We start from the raw sequence: 18,193 nt of genomic DNA on the forward strand, positions 1-18,193 counted from the left end.
CAACAGAGGGACAATTCTCTCTTACACTTCTCACAAACCACAGGTAACCCTAACTATATATACATTAGAAGAAAATGTTACTTTAGAACATGACCTTGGGGCAGGGAAGCCCACCAGACATAAAAGGAAAAGCCAGATTCAGTACCTTCAGAATAAAAGCTTGATGACAAAAGTCACCCTAAACCATGTTGAAAGATAAGTGGAGCTAGTAAGAAGTACTTACTCCCTGGCTGGTGTAGGGTGAAGGGGATTCAATGAACCCATGGCATTAGGCAGCCAGCACAGGGCCTTGCTTATAGCTGGCACTCATTCGAGGTTGCTCTCATCCCATGCAGTCTGCTTATCCTCACCCTCAACTTGTTAGACCTCTTGCTTGATCCAGGGAGAGGGAGCTCACCCACACCCTAAGTCCCACTCTCTGCCTTCTGCTTTGGGAATACTACCCAAGTGGTCCCTGCATTAATTGTGAAAGCGGCTATTCTGGAAACAAGCCCTGTCTGCATATGGGGAAACTGAGGGTCAGGGCCACCCTACCCTGTGGTCATCCAGCACAAGTCTGGAGATTCAGATTGTTATTTTTTATTGAGTTACAATTTGAGATGTGCAGGTTCAATGGTGCCAGTGCCCCCATCCCTACCCCCTTGGGCAACAATAGCTCCCAGCGCTGAGGGACGGGGTGTGGGGGTGCTCTGGGAAATGGGGTGAGACACTTAAGTGTCCTTGTGGGGCTCGTGAGTTACAAGATCAAGCATGGCTGACACGGAAGACAGAGCGGGTTGGGGGTCCTTCCTTGGTCGTGGCATTGGGGGTCGGGGGGAGAGGGAGCTTCTGTACAAGGTCATCCTCCACGGGGGACCCGACTGCGGTCCCAAAACACTGATGGTCCAGCAGGACGCAAGCGGAGAGCAGCTTGTCCTCTGGTTTCCCAGGAACAATGCAGTCGGCCTGGGGGCGTCTCCCAGACCTAACCCCGCCCACCTGAGCGAACGCCCCGCCCACCTGAGTGAACTGCTGATCCAGGTGGTCAACTCTGCAGACCCAGCGCCTGCTTTGGGCCTACTCCTGCAGCTCCTCCAGCTCACCAAGTGATGCCTTGGCCCACCCAGCACCTACTTCTTCTCCTTCTCCTCCAGTGGTGCAGGCGGGGACTCGGGCAGGGCCTTGGGCAAGGGCTCCGGCTCCCACAGCAGGAACTCATGGAGCAGTGTGTTAACTGTCTCTGGGCACTCCAGCATCACCATGTGGCTGCCTTCATCGATGAGCTTCAGGAATGCCAGGAGCAGGATCTGTGGGAATACAGGCTCAGGGTGCCTTGGGGCTAGGCTGCCCCTGCATGAGCTGCAGTAGGAAGTCCCTCCTGCTGTCTACCCTTCATCCCTCCATTTCCACCCATGGGAGAGTTGGAAGATGACCTTGTTGTTCTGTTGGAGCTCAACTGAAAATTCATCTGCATTCATCTGCCTACAATATATCCAGGCTAATATTTCTCAACACTGGCACTACTGACATTTGGGATGGGAATCATTTTTGGGGTAGGGATCATCCTCAGTATTGTAGTGTTGAGCAGCATCTGTCTCCACGCGTGAGATGCCAGTAGCAATGACACACTGGCTGCCACAGTGTGACAACCTAAAGTGACTCCAAACAGTGCCAAATGTCCCTAGGAAAAAATTCGCCCATGGATGTAAATCACTGAGACAGAGCATCCCTCATGTTAGGCTAAGGTTTCTCACCCTCGGGAGTACTGACATTTGGGCTTGGATCTTCCCTGGGGTGGGGCCATTCTGTTCATTATAGGGAGCTGAGTAGCATCCCTGGTCTCCACCTATCGGGTAGCACCCCCGCCTTTATAGTCATGACAACCAAAATAGTCTACAGACATTTCCAAGTGCTCCCTGAGGAGCAGGATGATACTTGTTAAAGAACCATTTGTCCAAAACTTTTCCAAATATGAAGGAACCTATCAAGAGAGTCTATGACCTAAAGAGTCCCTTGTCTTCCCCATCCCAGCATTATGTAGCTTGTCAGTGGTCACTGACACAAATCCCAACTGTAAAGAGCACCTTTTTATGTGTAGAGGGGACAGTGTATAACCTTAACACCTGTCCAGGGCAGACCCATTTTCTCAATTCCACCTTTGACTCTTGATCTGAGCTTCCAATTCACTGGGGCTAGAGCCTAAGGCACAGTTCCACTGCTAAGCGAGGGTGATTCAGGGTTTCAGTGGCTGCGGTGCCACACCCTTACCTCAGCCATGCGCTGGTCTTCCTCCACTGGCACAAATTTGTCATGCATGCCGTGGACAAGCAGGACAGGCACGGTGAGCTCAGCATGGTAGACCTCGTCACCCTCAGGCCAGTACTGACCACTCATCATGGCCCGCAGCACGAAGGAGGATACATTGAATGCGTTGCCTTCTTTCAGTAACTGCTTCTCTTTGGCCCCTTGGCGGGCAAAGCCAGCCCTAATGAAGAGGAGGCACCACTGAGGCCCTTGTGCAAGCAGGACCACAAGGCTGCTGCCCATACCATGCTGCCTCCCCCCACCCACAATCCTAGGAGATATCTGGGTCTTCCAGGTCACTCACTTTAGGAAGCTCCAAGCCAAGCAGGGCGACAGGCAGTGCAGGATGCATGTAGGCATGTTGAAGATGGAGCAGAAGCTGGGCTCCAGTGCAGTGGGACCCCCGCCATTGATCATGATCACTTTGTGCACCAGGTCCGGGTATTCATGTGCCAGGAACGTGCAGAAGGAGACACTGCCCAGTGGTGGGGTGGTAGGGAGGGTTGGAGGGTGGTGATCAGCAGGATCCTGCCGCTGAGGGGGTTAATGCTCTCCCCTCACCCCAGAGGCAGGTCCTTGAAAGCCAAGATTCTTCCCCTGAGGTCAAATGGTACCCAATGGGGTGGGGTGGAGGGTTCTCACATGCCACCAAATTGTGAGATTGGTTGTATGTCAAGGGAAGATTATTTTTTGGAGACAGGATCAAAATCTAGAACTTTCATCAGATACCCTAAGTCATCACAACCCCTCAAAGGGGTAAGAATTAATATTTCCAAGTGTTAGAAAGCAATCAGATTAAACAAACCCTTCAGCTTGCCAGAGAAAGTGACTATTTCCTGCCATACCTTCCCTTTAATCTTCTTTCTCACTGGCCTCTGGGCCTTTCGGCAGCCCCCATAATCTAGTTCCTCATTTCCTCCAAAGCAGTGTCCCTTTAGCAGACCTGTGGCCTGTGACCAGCCCCTGCTTTTAGTAAATTAAGTTTACAGTTTTGTAAATTAGTAAAATGTTTTGTAAATAGTTTTATTGGAACATACCCACACCCATTTGTTTACAATTATGACTGCTTTCCTGCTATGAAAGTTCCAACACAGACCTATTGGCTGGCAAACCTAGAGATATTTACAATCGGATGTTTTTGTTTTTAAAGATTTATTTATTTATGCATACTGGCAAGGCAGATCTCTCCTGTCTCACCTGCTGCTTCCTCAGCAGTGTATTTCAGTCAGCCTGTTCTGTTCCCCACTCTGTCTCTGGTGACTTCTCTCATCCCTCCCCCCATCTCTGGCCTGTACCCCAGCTCTTGTATACAATCAGATGTTTTAAGAAAAAGTTTGCCAACCCCTGCTGTAAAGGGGGATGACAGGATACAGGTAGGGGTGAGATAGATCTGACTGTGCTAATGACTCTGTGCCCTCAGGCAAGTTACTTAACCTCTCTGAGCTTCCTTCTTCATGTTCATGAAATAGTAATTGTGCTGACTTCAGAGGATTGTTGTGAGCTCACAGGAACTGCCACAGATGGGTACTCCTTTCATTGGAATAATCACTTATCATAAGCATGCACATTTTGGAATGTTGTACTATAAACATATTCCCGGAGCATGTAACATTCCCTTTGGTTGTCTAATTGCATGGATTACAACTGTGAAAACAGTGATTCTCACTCTGGTGAGATGATTGGCTTATGTCTTTCCTCCTGGGTAAAAGTGGGAATTGTACCCCTTGGTGATAACTAGGCACCCAGTCCCAAAGCCTTCCATGGCTTTAGTAAATGCTAGTGGTATTATCACCCCCTTCCAGGGAGAGTGAATTATAGCAATCTATGCCCTCATAAACAAAACTTAGATTCACTTAGTCCTTCCCTGGAGTCCTTGGCTCTCCAGAGCAACTAATTTTTGAACTTAAGTTCAAGACAGTGTTTCTCAGCCAGGGCTGATCTTCCTATGAGGCACCTTTGGCAAGTCTGAAGACATTCTCATTGTCATGATCATCTAGTAGGTAGAGGCCAGGGACACGTTAAATGTCCTGCAGTACACACTCACAGAAAAGAATCACCTGACTCAAATGACAATAATTAGGGATTGAGAAATGCTGCTTTAAAATTAATGTGAAACAGGGCCTCCCTGGTGGCGCAGCAGGTTGAGCACTTGCTGTGAAGCTGTCTGCAGCCTCTGCAGTGAGGGTTCGATTCCTAGCCGGCCGGGGAGAAACCCACATGGCGCGGCAGACCTTTCCTGCCTCACCCGCTGCTCCCCTCAGCAGTGTCTTCGGTCCGTCTGCCTGTTCTGCTCCCCGCTCTGTCTCTGGTGAATTCTCTCACCCTCCCGCGCCTCTGGCTGTACCCCAGTTCTTGTATAAATAAATAAACCTTTAAAAAAAGAATTAAAAAAAAAGGAATTAAATCTCCTGTGAATACACTTAAAAAAATTAATGTGAAACAACAGTAGTGGTGGAGGAATCCCTGTTTTGTTACAGATGTTAATGGGGTTCTTTTTAAAATTGAGGTAACACTAGTTTACAATACTATAGTGTTTCTGGTATAGTTTCAAACCTCCATCTCACCTGTGCACCACAACCAAGAGCAAGGTGTAGTTTCCATCCCCACCATCCAATTGGACCCCCTTTATTGGGTCCAACCCCACCATCCTCCTTCCCCTCTGGTAACCACCATGCTGTTGTCAGAATCTAAGGGTTTTTGCTTTTGTTTTACTTGTTCATTCACTTTGTTAATGGAATCTTTTAAGGAGCATATCAGCCTATTATGACTTAGTGTCTAGTCCCTGCCAGGCCCCGTTCACCCCCACCCTCGCCTCCACCCTCACTCCCAACTCCACCCCTCACCGCCACCCCCTACTCCCCCACCCTGCGAGGGCTCACCCATAGGAATGCCCAATCAGCACGTTTCGCTTCTTGGCATAGCGCTTGAAGATGGCGCGCATGTCCTCGGCCAGTGCATAGAAGGTGTAGGCTGCGGCCACCTGAGGCGCTGAACTGGCCCCGTGGCCAGCCAGGTCGGGTGCCACCACCTCGTATCCCAGACGCACAAAGAAGTCCAGCTGCTCCTTCCAGATGGCCAGGGAGCCTCCAACGCCATGAATGAAAAAGAGCACGACGTCAGCCTGGGCACCCTTGCAGCTGGTGATGCGCTTTTCACAGTCAATGTGGATGATCCGCCTGGGGCGCCGACCTCTCCGCCGCCGACCATTGCTCCCACTGCTGGTGCCACCGGGGCCTGAGCGCCCATCGCTGCCTGCTGGGTCAGCCAGCTCTACCTCTAGAGCGGCCGGCGGCTCCCCAGAGCCGTTCTGCCCATGCAGGAGGTCAGCCCTTGGGGCCCGGCCCAGGTTCTCTACCAGTAACCGCCCATTTCGGTACACGGTGATCCGGCGCTGGCAGTGGACCAAGCCGGATAGGTCCCCCTGCGCAGCCTCAGGCAGTGGTGGAGGGAGAGTGGGTGCTGGGGAGGGTCCCGCATGCTTTACTCGTAACACTCTGCCAGGCTTGACTTCCACAAAAGTGTAGCCATCGCGGGACTCGACGTTCTCCAGGGGCCCCACTGTGTTGGATGGTGCACCCAGCAAACAGCAAAAGATCCCATCAGTCACCCCAGTCAGCATGGTGTGTCCTGTGAATAGAGGCTGTGGTCAGTTTAATGGGAAGCCATCTACCTCCATTAGCATCCACTGCCCCACTCCTGGATCAGGTGAGTCACCCTTCAAGGCTCTAGTTTAGGGAGGCCAGAATCAACCAAGCACCAAATGTTTTGGTTAGTGCTTGCTGTGGTGGTCAGCTATCCTCTTGTGTGATCCTAGTCTATTCCAGAGGGAAGGACCTGGATTTGGCTGACCCCAAGATGTATCCATAGGGAAAGTGGTGGAGACAGGGGAGACTTCCTGGAAGGGGATTTTATGGCAAAGGTGGTCCAGCTCTGAGGATCCACCAGCTGGGCTTTATATCAGCATGCCTTCCTATGCCCAGTTAGTTATGCACTCTTTCATTAACTCACTAGATTGTCCTGAGGGCCCCTGAAGGCATCTAAAAAGATATAGAACCCAGTAAGCCCATACCCCAAGCCTCTGAAGCCTGGGAGAGGGAATTTGGGACTGAGCTCCAAGCTCTAAGAAGGCCTCCAGAAGGCCTTGCCTTATTCTCCACAACCACCATGGGCTCAAGCTAAGGCCCAGATACTGGCAGGAAACTGTTCTCTGTCTCCCCTGGTCAGTACCCTGGGTTGCCAGTTGGGGGAGGGAGGTTGTGAGGGGGATGTCAAACAATTCCCAATGGTGGAGATGAGGATGGAGAAGGTAAAGCCCTGGCTGGGGACCTCCAGGCCTCCATCCTGCTCCCTGGGCCATCCCCCTTCGTGTCCATGGCAACGGCAGGCAGTTACATAACTCAAGGGGGATACCAGCGCATCGCACCCCCATTGTCCAGGGCTTGAAGATGGGACCTTTCCCCCTCCCCATCCTGGGCGCCGCGGAGATAACGCACGCCAAAGGCCGGGCTTGTAGTAGCCTTGTATTTGCTGATGCAGAGGGAGCAGGCCGCGCCCCCCACCCCCTCCGGCAAGGTCCCAACCCCAAATTGCGGAGGGGGCGCAGATGCGCCACGTCAGCCTCGCCCCCCGGAGCCAGGCCCCCACCTCCTTGGTACCCGTCGGCCCCGTGACCAGGTCGAGTCCACTGGGGCTTCGCGGTTTCATATGAGCCCGAATGCAGGCTTTGTGGACGCCCCCCCTGGAAGAGGAAGACCTGGGGGCCTCGCTATCCTCTCAGCGCCCGCTCTCCGCTCACCTCATCTAGGACCCCGAGGCCCGGGGAAGGGCGGAGGGGTCCGGGGCGGAGTAGCCAGCGTCCGCCTGCGGGTGCCGTTTACATGGTGGCGCGGGATCGGGCCGGGAACGTCCACGCGGGCAGCGCGAACCCTGGGTGGTCAGCGCGGGGGCATCCTGTGGCCGCAGAGCTCTTCGGCCCTTTAAGGCTGTGCCCGGGGGGTGGCGGGGAGACTTACCGACTGACGGGCGTCTCACCCAATCGCAGATGGGGACACACCTGGCCTAGTTAAACTGCCTATCAGAGGTAGCAACTCTGGGATGGGGGCGGGCTCTGGAAGCAACGGCCCCGCCCACTTTAAGGGCTGTTGGAGGTGGCTGGGGCATCTGGCGTGGCTCTGGGCCAAGATGGGGTCGCTACCTGGGTTTTGCTGTGCTCTAGCTGGGGGTTGGGACGTGGGGTCGTGGGGGTGGGGAGATGCGGCACCTGAAGCTTCCTCACTGCGAATAGGATTTCCTCAGCTAGCCCGCGCCTCCGAACTTCTCTGTCCCCTCCAAATGGAGTCCCCATTTGCCCGCTCTCTATGCTGACATTTCGGTTCTAGAGACTCCCAGAGCTTTCCAAATTAAAGCGGAGAACTGAGGTGCATAAAGGGAATAAGGTTACAAGGCAAACACTTGGGGGAGGGCAGGCGGCAGAGGTAAAGCAGGGCTGTGTGCTGCGTGATTCCCAGTCCTGGAAACAGGAAAAGGTTTGTTAAACCTTTAAATAGAAGTCTTGGAGCTATGAGTAATTAGGGAATTGTAGTTTTTGCACAGATGGGGCAGTGTAGCTGGTGACTCTGGTCCCAGCCTCAGGGAACCAACATTCAAAGCCAGTATCTACCCTCTGCTGATCTGTGACCTTGGACAAGTCACTTTCCCAAGACTCTATTTATTTCTCTATGAAATAAATCCCTCATGAATTTGCCATGCAGGTAAAACAGCACCATAAATGCTGATACATTATTGGCTTTTTTTTTTTTTTTGTATTGGTGTAGTATTGTAGTGATTTGCTAGATGACAGTGCAGGTGGAATGGGCTTTAAGCACTGGGGGTTAAACAAGTATTTGCCCACTTCTATCCCTTGGAATTTGCTGCTATAGCTGGATTAGATCCAGCCACCCACTCTTGCCTGCTCAGGGCGGTCCTGTGAGATTACAGTTTATATATGCAGCAAACACCCTTCCCCCCTCTCTGGGCCTTTCCTGCTGGAAGATGCTGGGTTGTCTGCTGAGACTTAGCCCCTGGCCTGGTCCTTTAGGGTCCCCTGGGCTTGAGGAGTCTAGGGAGAGAGACAGCTACTAGGACAGGACTATGTTGAACCAGAGGGTGGGACAAGTTTGGGGGAGAGGACGGTATTTTAAGAGGATTTTAAAAAGATCAGTAGGGAAACACCTAGAAGAGGAGTGTGTGTGTGTGTGTGTGTGTGTGTGTGTGTGTGTGTTCGCATGCTTGCTGGAGAGCTGGGTATTTTCCCTGAGGCAATGGGAGTCATAGATGGTGTGTTAGAGGGATGGTGCTTAGATTTGAGTATTAGAAAAATTCTTCCAGAACTCGAGTGGTGGCAAGCTAAGCGCCAAGTTTGCAACCCACGAGTTTTACAAATTCAGAAACTAAATCCGGGAGAGAGCAGGGACCACCCCAAGGACGTCCAGTTAATTCGAACTCGGAACTCCGGGGATCCCCGCCAAGGGGCGGGGACTTGGCTGGGACCTAGGAAAAGCTGCCAGCCAGCTGTGTGCCATCTGCCCGACTCCCGCTAGGGGAGTGGGAGGATCAACCAGACGTTTCCTGCGGTTGCCTCCAGGTGCACCACAGCCGCCCCACGGCACCCTCCGCTGGGCGATAGGAGGGACCACAATACCCAGCCGACCCCGGGATCTAATGTATTGTACGCATGCGCATTCTGAAGAGCCAGCTCTCGCCTGCCACTTGCTGGTTAACGCGAAGAACTACACGCCTTATAGGCACGAACTCTCACACCTATGGTGCGCAAATGTAGAACTACAATTTCCGGAGGCCTCCGCGCCAATGAGCACGGCGCTCCAAGGGATACTACATTTCCCAGAAGTCTGCATTCCGCCACTGCGGAAACTATGGGCTGCGTTAGAGCTGGCGCGGGGACGGCGTGACCCACGGCTGGACATGGCACCTTTGACCGGCTCCTTGGGTTGTCTGTTGAGACCCGTCAGTAGGTCGGCAGCGCTTCTGGGTGGCAGGTGAGTCCACAGGGGGACTTCTTCAAATTTGGGAATAAGGGCTGCGTCAGGGCTCGCGCCAGCTGTTTCCCCACCTCGTGACTACTTGTGCACTTGTGGAGCGCCTTTTGGATTCAGGGTTTGTCGCGACAAGGATCGGGAAGCTAAGACTCCGAGAGGTTGGGCGCCACACAGCGCCACCTCCGACTTTTCTCTGACTTCTCTCTTCCCCCGCAGGTGGCTGCAACCCTGGGGCCGGTTGGGACTCCCTGATCCCCGGGATCTCCCCGTCGTACAGCAGAACCGGGGCAAAGCGCGCGGGAACGAGTATCAGCCGAGCAACATCAAACGCAAACACAAGCATGGCTGGATCCGGCGTTTGAGCACGCCGGCAGGTGTTCAGGTGATCCTTCGCCGCATGCTGAAGGGCCGAAAGTCGCTGAGCCATTGAGGAACGCCAGGCCGCCGTCGGGATGCCCGTTAGAACATTTCCCTCGCTTCAGACTTAACTGCTGCTGTTTTGTGTGTGTTGGGGAGGGATAGAGGAGGGAAGCCCAGTGGAGCAGGACTACTCAGACAAAAGTGTTACTCAAATTTGGGGGCTAGCCTAGGGGGAGAAATCTGGAGTTGGACTGGAAGGGGGAGTGCAAAGATAGATTTTGCTAGTTCCCTTTTTAGGAAGAAACTCGTGCATACGCAACAATCCACAGACTAGCACAATGAATTCCTGTGTATCAGTGCACAGTTCTGATCTCCAGTTACCCTCAACTCCTGCCACCTGTGTTATTTTGAAGCAAATCTCAGATACGGTGTTATTTAGAATGTATCATCCAAGATAAAGACTTTTAGAAATAGAACCACAAAACTTTTCACCGCCCCCCCATAAATTTTCTAATACCTTTAAATATCTAATAAATGTCCTTATTTCCACTTGTCATATATGTCATAACTTCCATAGGCCTGGGAAAGCTTGAAGAGATGAGGGAGGGCTTGAATTTTCACTTTCCCTTTGGGGATGGACTGTGTGAACTAGAGTAAGGCCTTAGCTATCTGAGACTCAGGCTACTATGAAATGTGATGCTTATTTCTCCAATGCTTTGTTGTCTCTGGAGTAATAATACTTAGTAGCTTTCTACCTATTAATGCATTGAATGCTTTCTGAACACTGGGTGCCTGGCCCTTGCCCTGGAAGGCCTGCTGATGTGGTGTGTTGAGAGCGGAGACTGAATTTGTGCCTAGGCATTATCAACTTAGTGAAGTCTGGATGGCAGATGGGCTGTGAGGGCTGTGGGAATCCAGAGGAGGCAACTGACTTGCCCTTGGAAAGAATGCAGTCAGGGAATGCTTCTTAAAGGCGGTGGCAGAGTCTGGGAGGGCCCAAAGAGAGGAGGGATTGGACGGGAGTCCCCATAAAAGTTGAGTGAGGGAAGCCGCAGAAGCCCAGAATTTGGGGTCTAGGAGTTGAGACTGGAAACTTGGGGCAGTGGGGAGCCACAGGAGGGATTTTTTTTAAAAAAAGACTTATTTATTTATGCATATAAGAACTGGGGTGTAGACCAGAAGTGCAAGGGGTAAGAGGATTCACCAGATAGAGTGGGGAGCAGAACAGGCAGATGTACTGAAATACACTGCTGAGGGGAGCAGCTAGCAAGACCTGTCTGCTGCGCCATGTGGGTTGCTCCCTGGCCGGCTGGGGATCGAACTTGTGCTGCTGTGGTTGGCAATGTGTCTTTAACCCCTGCGCCACCAGGGAGGCCCCCGTAGGAAGGATTTGAATAAGAGAATTTGAGTTGTTCTTACAAAGATTTTCAAGCAGCTTGTGCGACAATGGTTTAGATACCACCAAACCTAAGGTTGAAATCCCGGGGAGGAGGCTGGTGGTGTTATGGTGGGTACCGGTCTTCTTGGTTGCCGTGAGACTCCCATGAGACATAGTATGAAAAAGGTAGCAGCATCTAGAAAGAAACCAGCCTAATTCCCGAAGTTGTGAACTACAACTCCCAAGAGGCTTCAGGGGCGCGGCCTCCGCCTACTTCCGGATTTCGCAGCCCATCGCTTCCAACTCCCGGGCGGGGTTTGCGCTCTCAACCGAACTTGACCACGAGGGGAGGCGGCGTGGGGACCAATGGGCATGTATTTTAGCCTGATCTGGCCAGTGGGAGCGCGCAGAGGAAACGCATCTTGGGGGCGGGGCTAGAGAGTGGGCCAATGATGGCAGGGCGACGGCATCATCAGTGTAGGCTGTGTCGTGGCTGGAAGTTACTGTGCGGCGGCGGCGGCTAAGAAGGCGGCTGTGGTGGCGGCGGCGGCGGCTGAGGAGGCGGCTGAGGCGGCGACGGAGGAAACAGAAGATGGTGAGAGCGGCCGCGAGGCCCGTGCTCCCTTTCCGCTCCACAAAATGGCGCCGCGGGCCCACCCACCTTCAGTAATCCCCGAGGCCCCTCACCTCTCTGCCCGGCCCCCTCAGCTTCGGCCCCGCCCCTCGCTGTGACCTGTGACCTTCGACCCGGGGGACCCTGCTGTGAGCTTCCTGCTTACTCCGCCCCTCCTCCATTTCCGACCCCTAACCCCTTCCTGGCTTCCAGGCCCTGACTAGTCATTCATTTCCGGGTCTCTACTCTCCCGGAAATCGCCTGGGGTGGTGGGGTTGGGGTCCCCTGAAACCCCCAGTTTCAAGTCTCTTCCTGAGCATCCCGGACCTGCATCTGTCCAGTTCAGGAGGGTTTGAGAGGGTTTGGGCGACCGGTATGGGTGTGGGGACGGGGAAGGGGGCTTGACATCCACACTTGCGGGGCTTTGTGACCAAAAGAAGTGCGACATCGCGGACTGACCCAGTGGCCCAGATCCCTGACCCCAACATCGCGGTCTTGAGCTGCCCCTAAGAGGAAGCAACTCCATCACCGAAGACCAGGTTCTGTCCTGTTAAATGGAGGTAACAGTGGTCCAGACCTTACAGACTCATGACAGTTTAGGGATCTGCGATGGTGAAGGACTGTAAATACTCAACCGATGAGCTGGCGACTCAGACCCCTGATATCCTTTTCCAGCCATTTCCTCATCTAGAAATGGGGATAATGTCAACTGGTTGTTGGGAAGTTAAAGACCCTTTTCGTGAGCTAGATCATACTGGGATTTGAGTCTGGTTCATTGGAGTTCTCACCACCTGTAGAATGCCATGGTGGCCCAGCCTCTGAGTAGGGCAGAAGCCCTTCCCCGTTCCTCACTATTTAGCATCCCCAGGGCTCTCAGGGGTGATGGAGTTTGGTTAAAGCAAGTCAGAAAGCCCCTTGGTTCCTTATCCCAGGTTCCCAACTATGGATGTGGTGGGGAATTGGCTAAAGAGACTTCCTATCTGGAAGGAGATGGGAAAATGGGTTCCTGACATGTGGGTCCCCACACCTGGGTGTTATCTCCTTGATTCCTCAGTGCAGCCCATTGTGCACACCCTGTCCATAGAAGGGTTCTGTTGGCTTTGCTTCCAAAACAGTGTCAATCTGTCTGTGGCTCCCCACCATGGCCAGGCACTAACACCTTCCCCCAGATACCTACCCCAACCTCCTCACTGGTTTCCTTGTCTCTATCTTAATCCCCATCCTTCCACCTGCTCCTCCTCTCCCCACTTATAATTTTGGAACCAGAGCGAGCTTTTAAAGATGCAAATAAGATTACACCACTTTCTAGAATATAAAACACTCCATGGTCATCTTTAACTTAGCTGAAACCCCAACTACCCCCTTAACCTCTTAAGTCCCTGCCCCTCTGTGACTTCATATCCAGCCTCTTTGCTTCTCCCTCTGTGAGCTCCAGCCACATGGGCCTTGTTTTAATGTGATCACACTCCAAATCTCTGCTACCCCAGAACCATTATACCTGCTGTTCCTTCTGGAATACTGTTCCTCCTGTGAACAACGCCATCCTGATTTGGGATGCCCTTGCTTCTCCCCTCTCTTAGTACTTTTCTTTTCCTCATCTCACTGTAGTTGGGTCTGTGGTGGGCTACCTGCACAGGACTGGCACAGGGATGTCCCGTGACATCCCTGATAGAGTCAACAGCTTTTGGGCCCCGCTGTTGCTAGGGTTTGTCTAACTGAAATGAGGATTTCTCCTGTATCTGAGCCTTGTTTCATTTGTTTGGCACAAATTTCATTGATGCTGACAATTGCCCTCAAGGGGGCTCCTTGAGATGCTCCTTCCCTGTGTTATTGAGACTAAAACTAACTTGGGAGGGGGGTCCCTCTTGTAATCCCAGTTCACTGTAAGGTGGCAGGGATGGGAGGTCACCAGTCAAGATTGAGTGTGTTTCTCCCCACTCTGCTGCCTCGTCACACAGGGCCCAGTGTTGAATCAGCCTGCTCCTGCCATCTGCCCTCAGAGAGGTGCCAGTCTAGCAGGGAGGTGGATGTGTAAAACAAATGATCTCTTACACATGTGAGCAGAGGCTCCAAAAGTATGGGGAAAGGGAAGGTGCCAGGTGTGAAGAGATTGTTGGGTGTTTCCAGCATAGAAAGTTGAGGGGCATTCCTGGAGGGTGCCATAGCACAGGTCAAGGAGTGTGTGGCTAGAGTGGGGTTGGGGGGTGTTGACGGAACCAGGAACATGGTAGGGTTTGAGCAGAGACCAGATCCCTCCTTACTCTTCAGATCTGAGTACCTGCATCACTGCTTTTGGGTGCCTTATCTGATCCTCAAACCAGCCAGACCTTTCCCCCCTACTGTCCTGGGCCTCACAAAGCCCCTCATGGCACTCTGTCCTCATGACCTCTTTGCATTCACTTTGCAGCTTCTGATCCACACTCATGTTCTCTGCATTCTAGGCCTCCCAGGGCCAAGAGCAGCTCTGTTGTGACTCCCCAGTGCCCTGGTGCCTGGCTTGGGGCCTGTCACAGTGTAAGGGCCTGAGAAGACCTTGTTGGATGGGTAGTCTGCAGTGGAGTTAGGACAGAGGTCCTGGGATGGGGGAGGCAGATTCGAGGGGCTTTGAACTGGGCTTTGAAGTCACCTGAATTTGAAGGTCACCTGAGTAGGAGTAGGAGACACTTTACATTCCAGACTCCCTGGCTGACCTGACCCTCAGTCTTCACAGCTTACAGAAGTGGGGACACCTGCCCCAGAAAGTGATATGGTCCAGTGCTGGATTTAGACATGGGTACTGACCATCAAGGGAAGGGTATAACCTGCAGAGGTTTGGAGCCTTGGGGAAACAGACACTGGTATGTCTTATAATAGAAGGAGCTTGACCTCTCAGATTGGGTGAATGCAGGTTCAAATTGACTTCCTCATTTTCTTTTAGGGCCCAGTGACCTCAGACAAGTGCCATGTGACTTAGTAGCCCTGTGTTGATGATGATTCGGTGACAATAGCTCTGGAAACTTCTGCCTAGGGCGGGGCAAACAGGAACCCTGCACTGGCCATGCCTCTCTTGGCTGTCCCACCCCAGTTCTGACTACAGAGTCACTCTCCTACCTGCTCTCCTGGGAGGTCACTCCCTGCTCCTAGTTCTTGGCCATCCTTCCTTCCTGAGCATCCCAGGACCTTGGGCCTCGGTTTCTTAGCTCTCTTGGGCTTTTATTCCCATGTCTTATTGCTGAGACTTGCCTCCTACCCACAGTCAAGGTCTCCCCTCCAGAGCTTTCTTTGAAGGGTGGGGCTGTGAATTCTGTTGCTGCCTCCCTGGAGTAGCATCCTCCCTCTCCCCTGCATCCAGCCCTCCGCTCCCCTATCCTGTTTGTTGTTACTCTGGTCTGGGGGGGATGCCTAGGGTAGAAGACTTTTCCATCCCTGGTCTCTATCGAAGTGAATAAATGGAAATGAAACCAGGAGATTAATATGTCTGCTGGCACAAAAGACAGTCCTGCTGTTGGGAGACCTAAGTCTGATCTCTGCTTTGCTTTTGCTCTTGACTAAACAAGAGGCCCATTCTCTCTGGACCTCAGTTTTCTTACCTGTTGCCTGATTATGGTGCTGTCGTGAGGGTCCTGCGGAGAAGGTGTGTTTTCCCGAGATTGGCTGTGTTATCTTGTCATGAGTGTACAAATCAGGTAGCCGGCTGTAGGGTGCATTCAACACAACTGGAACAATAAGAACAGAAAAGATGAATCCTGAAGTCACCTGGAGGCCTAGCCTAGACCCAGTGGGCTGCCCAGTTTCTCATTCACCATCTTCCCTGTCTTCTAGGCAGATTTTTTGAAAGGACTGCCCGTCTACAACAAAAGCAATTTTAGTCGATTTCATGCAGACTCTGTGTGTAAAGCCTCGGTGAGTGGGTGTTCTGCGGGTTGGGGAGTAATGGGGGTGGGCTGGTGGTGATGCTCACCTCCCAATTGGGGTATAAAAAGGAACAGGGGCCAGCCCCATGTTGCATGGTGATGGTTTGCTCTGTGTTGTGGGGCGGGTGCCAAGTAAAGGGGTTCAGGTGTGTCCCTAACCTACACCTTCTGGACCCTCCTGCAGAACCGACGTCCCTCAGTCTACCTGCCCACGCGGGAATACCCGTCTGAACAGAGTAAGTGGACTCTCAGCTCCAGCTTGGCTGCTGAGGGGAGGGCCACGGTACGGTGTGGGAGGTAACCCAAGGAGCCCTGGCCCACCCCGTGTCCCTGGGAGCAGCGGGCAGCTGACCACCAGTGTCCTTTTGCTCTCCACATCCAGCCCCACGCCTGCCACTCACCAGCCCTCTGCCCCACACTTCCCATCAGGTCATACATCCCCTGCTGGCACATCACAGGGTCCATGATGAGTGCCATGGACTTTGGTGGGCAGCTGCTGGGAGTAGGCAGCCAGGTGCCAGGGTTCACAGAAAGGCCTGGAGCTTACAGGGCGGAAGGACTCTGAGGTTATTTCCAGTGGTTGAGGTGTTTTATTTTAACTTGAGAAAGATCCCGCCACCCTGTGTCCTGCTGGCTGGGTTGTGTGGTTCCTGTCTTGTGGCTGTGTGGATTTGTGCCCCCAGTTAGCCTGGACCTATTCGGGGGTGTTCCGCCTGTGGCAAGAATTCCTCACAGGATAGAGGATTCTGCCTCTCCTTGGGAAGTGAGGACCTAGTGGAGTGCTGGCTTGTGGCCTAGTAGTGGCTGTGACCTCAGGAATGCAAAAACATGGGCTTCCTGAGGCCTTCTTCTGGGTTAGGGTACAGACTGGAAGTCCCAGAAAGACCACTCAAAGCTTAATCCAGGTCAGGATGCCAGGGAGGGGTGAAAACCTATCCTAAAAGAGGCATCGCAGGCCAGGATGGGGGCAGGGTCTCCTGTAGCCTCTTCCTGTCTTTCCTCTTCAGCGACTTTCTGTCTTTCCTCTTCAGTCATCGTGACAGAAAAGACAAACATCCTTTTGCGTTACCTACATCAGCAATGGGACAAAAAGGTAAGGCATGAAGGGTTCAGTTTCTGGGAATAGAGGGGTTACAGTACCAAGAAGAGGGGCTCTCATTGGGGCAAGGACATAGGTGACTGTGAGAACAGTGTTTTAAGTGGGGCTTTGAGGGCTGAATAGGAGTTCGCCAGATGATCCAGTAGAGGGACGAGCATTCCAGAGGAGAGAATATGTAGCCAGCATGGCCTTAGGGACTGGTAGGCTTTCATGTTATTATCTAGATTATCTGTTTTAATGGCAAAATGTATACATGATAAAAACTCAGGCAGGGCCTCCCTGGTGGCGCAGGCAGTTGAGCGCCACAATGTGAAGCTGTCTGCAGCCTCTGCAGCGTGGGTTCGATCCTGGCCGGCGAGGGAGAAACCCACATGGCGCAGCAGACCTCTCCTGTGTCGCCCGCTGCTGCCCTCAGCAGTGTATTTCGTCAGTCTGCCTGTTCTGTTCCCGGCTCTGTCTCTGGTAAATCTGCTCACCCTCCTGCACATCTGGCCTGTATCCCGGTTCTTGTATAAATAAATAAATCTTTTAAAAATAAATAAATAATAAATAAAAATCTCATTAAAAAAAAAAAAACCAAAAACCCAGGCAATAGAAGTGGCTGTAGTTACTGTAAAATTCATCTTCCCTTTCCCCTCCCAGAGACTACCTTCCTAATATGCACTGTGTTTTCTTTTCCTTTAATGAAATATTTAAAAAAGATTTATTTTTTAATTTATGTATGCATACAAGAACTGGGGTGGAGGCCAAAGGTGGGGGGCGGGGGTGAGATGATTCACTAGAGACTGAGTGGGGTGCAGAACAGGCAGATCTACTGAAATACACTGTTGAGGGGAGCAGTGGGTGAGACAGGAGAGGTCTGCTGTGCCATGTGGGTTAGCTCCCTGGCGGGGATCAGACTCACTGCAGTAGCTGGTGATACCTTGATAGTACTGAGACTAACCCCTGCACCACCGGGGAGGCCCCTCATAAAATTTTTAATGAGCAATTGTGTTGTACAGCAAGGTTAGATTTTTTGCTTCTAACATTGACCGTCGAATGGTTACCTGCCCTGGGTGAGGTTGGAGGGGCCCCATGATAAAGTGATAGCTCAGACAGTGTGAGCTGCCTGGCCTACCCTGTCCCCCTCCCTAGCCCCTCATGCTTTCATTCTTACCAGCAGGGAAAGATCTTCCCAGACCACCCACTTTTCCTTTTTTGTGGCTACCTGTAGGCTTCCCGGCTTGGGAACGCACACTTTGCCCTCTGCTGTGAAACAGACATGTATGGGTCTGTGCCAGGGTGGTGACTCCTTGCACACCAGTGGCCTCAGGGATCTGGACAGGTCTGGGTAGCAGAGGGGCTGCCCAACCAGGGTTCCAAGGCCCCTCTCTCTGACTCTGGCCATCAGAGACTCAGAGCTCTCCCTTTCTTGTTCCCCAGAATGCCGCCAAGAAGAGAGACCAGGAACAAGTGGACCTCGAGGGTGAGAGCTCTGCGCCCCCCCGCAAGGTGGCTCGGACCGATAGCCCAGACATGCACGAGGACACTTAA

At 52.6% G+C, this 18,193-nt stretch overlaps 3 protein-coding genes across 3 annotated transcripts; 2 read left to right on the top strand and 1 right to left on the bottom strand.

Annotated features, from left to right (window-relative positions):
• Nucleotides 1-784: 784 nt before the first annotated feature.
• ABHD8 (abhydrolase domain containing 8) lies at nt 785-5,902 on the bottom strand (the record flags this gene model as incomplete). Its single annotated transcript, XM_084248869.1, has 4 exons — nt 785-1,286; nt 2,248-2,464; nt 2,588-2,758; nt 5,163-5,902. 4 exons carry the CDS (start codon nt 5,900-5,902, stop codon nt 1,110-1,112), a joined length of 1,305 nt encoding a protein of 434 aa, XP_084104995.1. The 3' UTR covers nt 785-1,109.
• Nucleotides 5,903-9,243: 3,341 nt separating this feature from the next.
• On the top strand, nt 9,244-9,747 carry MRPL34 (mitochondrial ribosomal protein L34; the record flags this gene model as incomplete). Its single annotated transcript, XM_084249326.1, has 2 exons — nt 9,244-9,317; nt 9,534-9,747. The coding sequence occupies 2 exons, from the start codon at nt 9,244-9,246 to the stop codon at nt 9,745-9,747; spliced, it is 288 nt and encodes a 95-aa protein (XP_084105452.1).
• Nucleotides 9,748-9,769: 22 nt separating this feature from the next.
• On the top strand, nt 9,770-18,193 carry DDA1 (DET1 and DDB1 associated 1; the record flags this gene model as incomplete). Its single annotated transcript, XM_084250023.1, has 6 exons — nt 9,770-9,775; nt 11,515-11,667; nt 15,470-15,550; nt 15,746-15,797; nt 16,593-16,654; nt 18,083-18,193. The coding sequence occupies 6 exons, from the start codon at nt 9,770-9,772 to the stop codon at nt 18,191-18,193; spliced, it is 465 nt and encodes a 154-aa protein (XP_084106149.1).

The sequence above is a fragment of the Talpa europaea genome (assembly GCF_964194135.1).
Source record: "Talpa europaea genome assembly, chromosome: 12".
Taxonomy (NCBI): domain Eukaryota; kingdom Metazoa; phylum Chordata; class Mammalia; order Eulipotyphla; family Talpidae; genus Talpa; species Talpa europaea.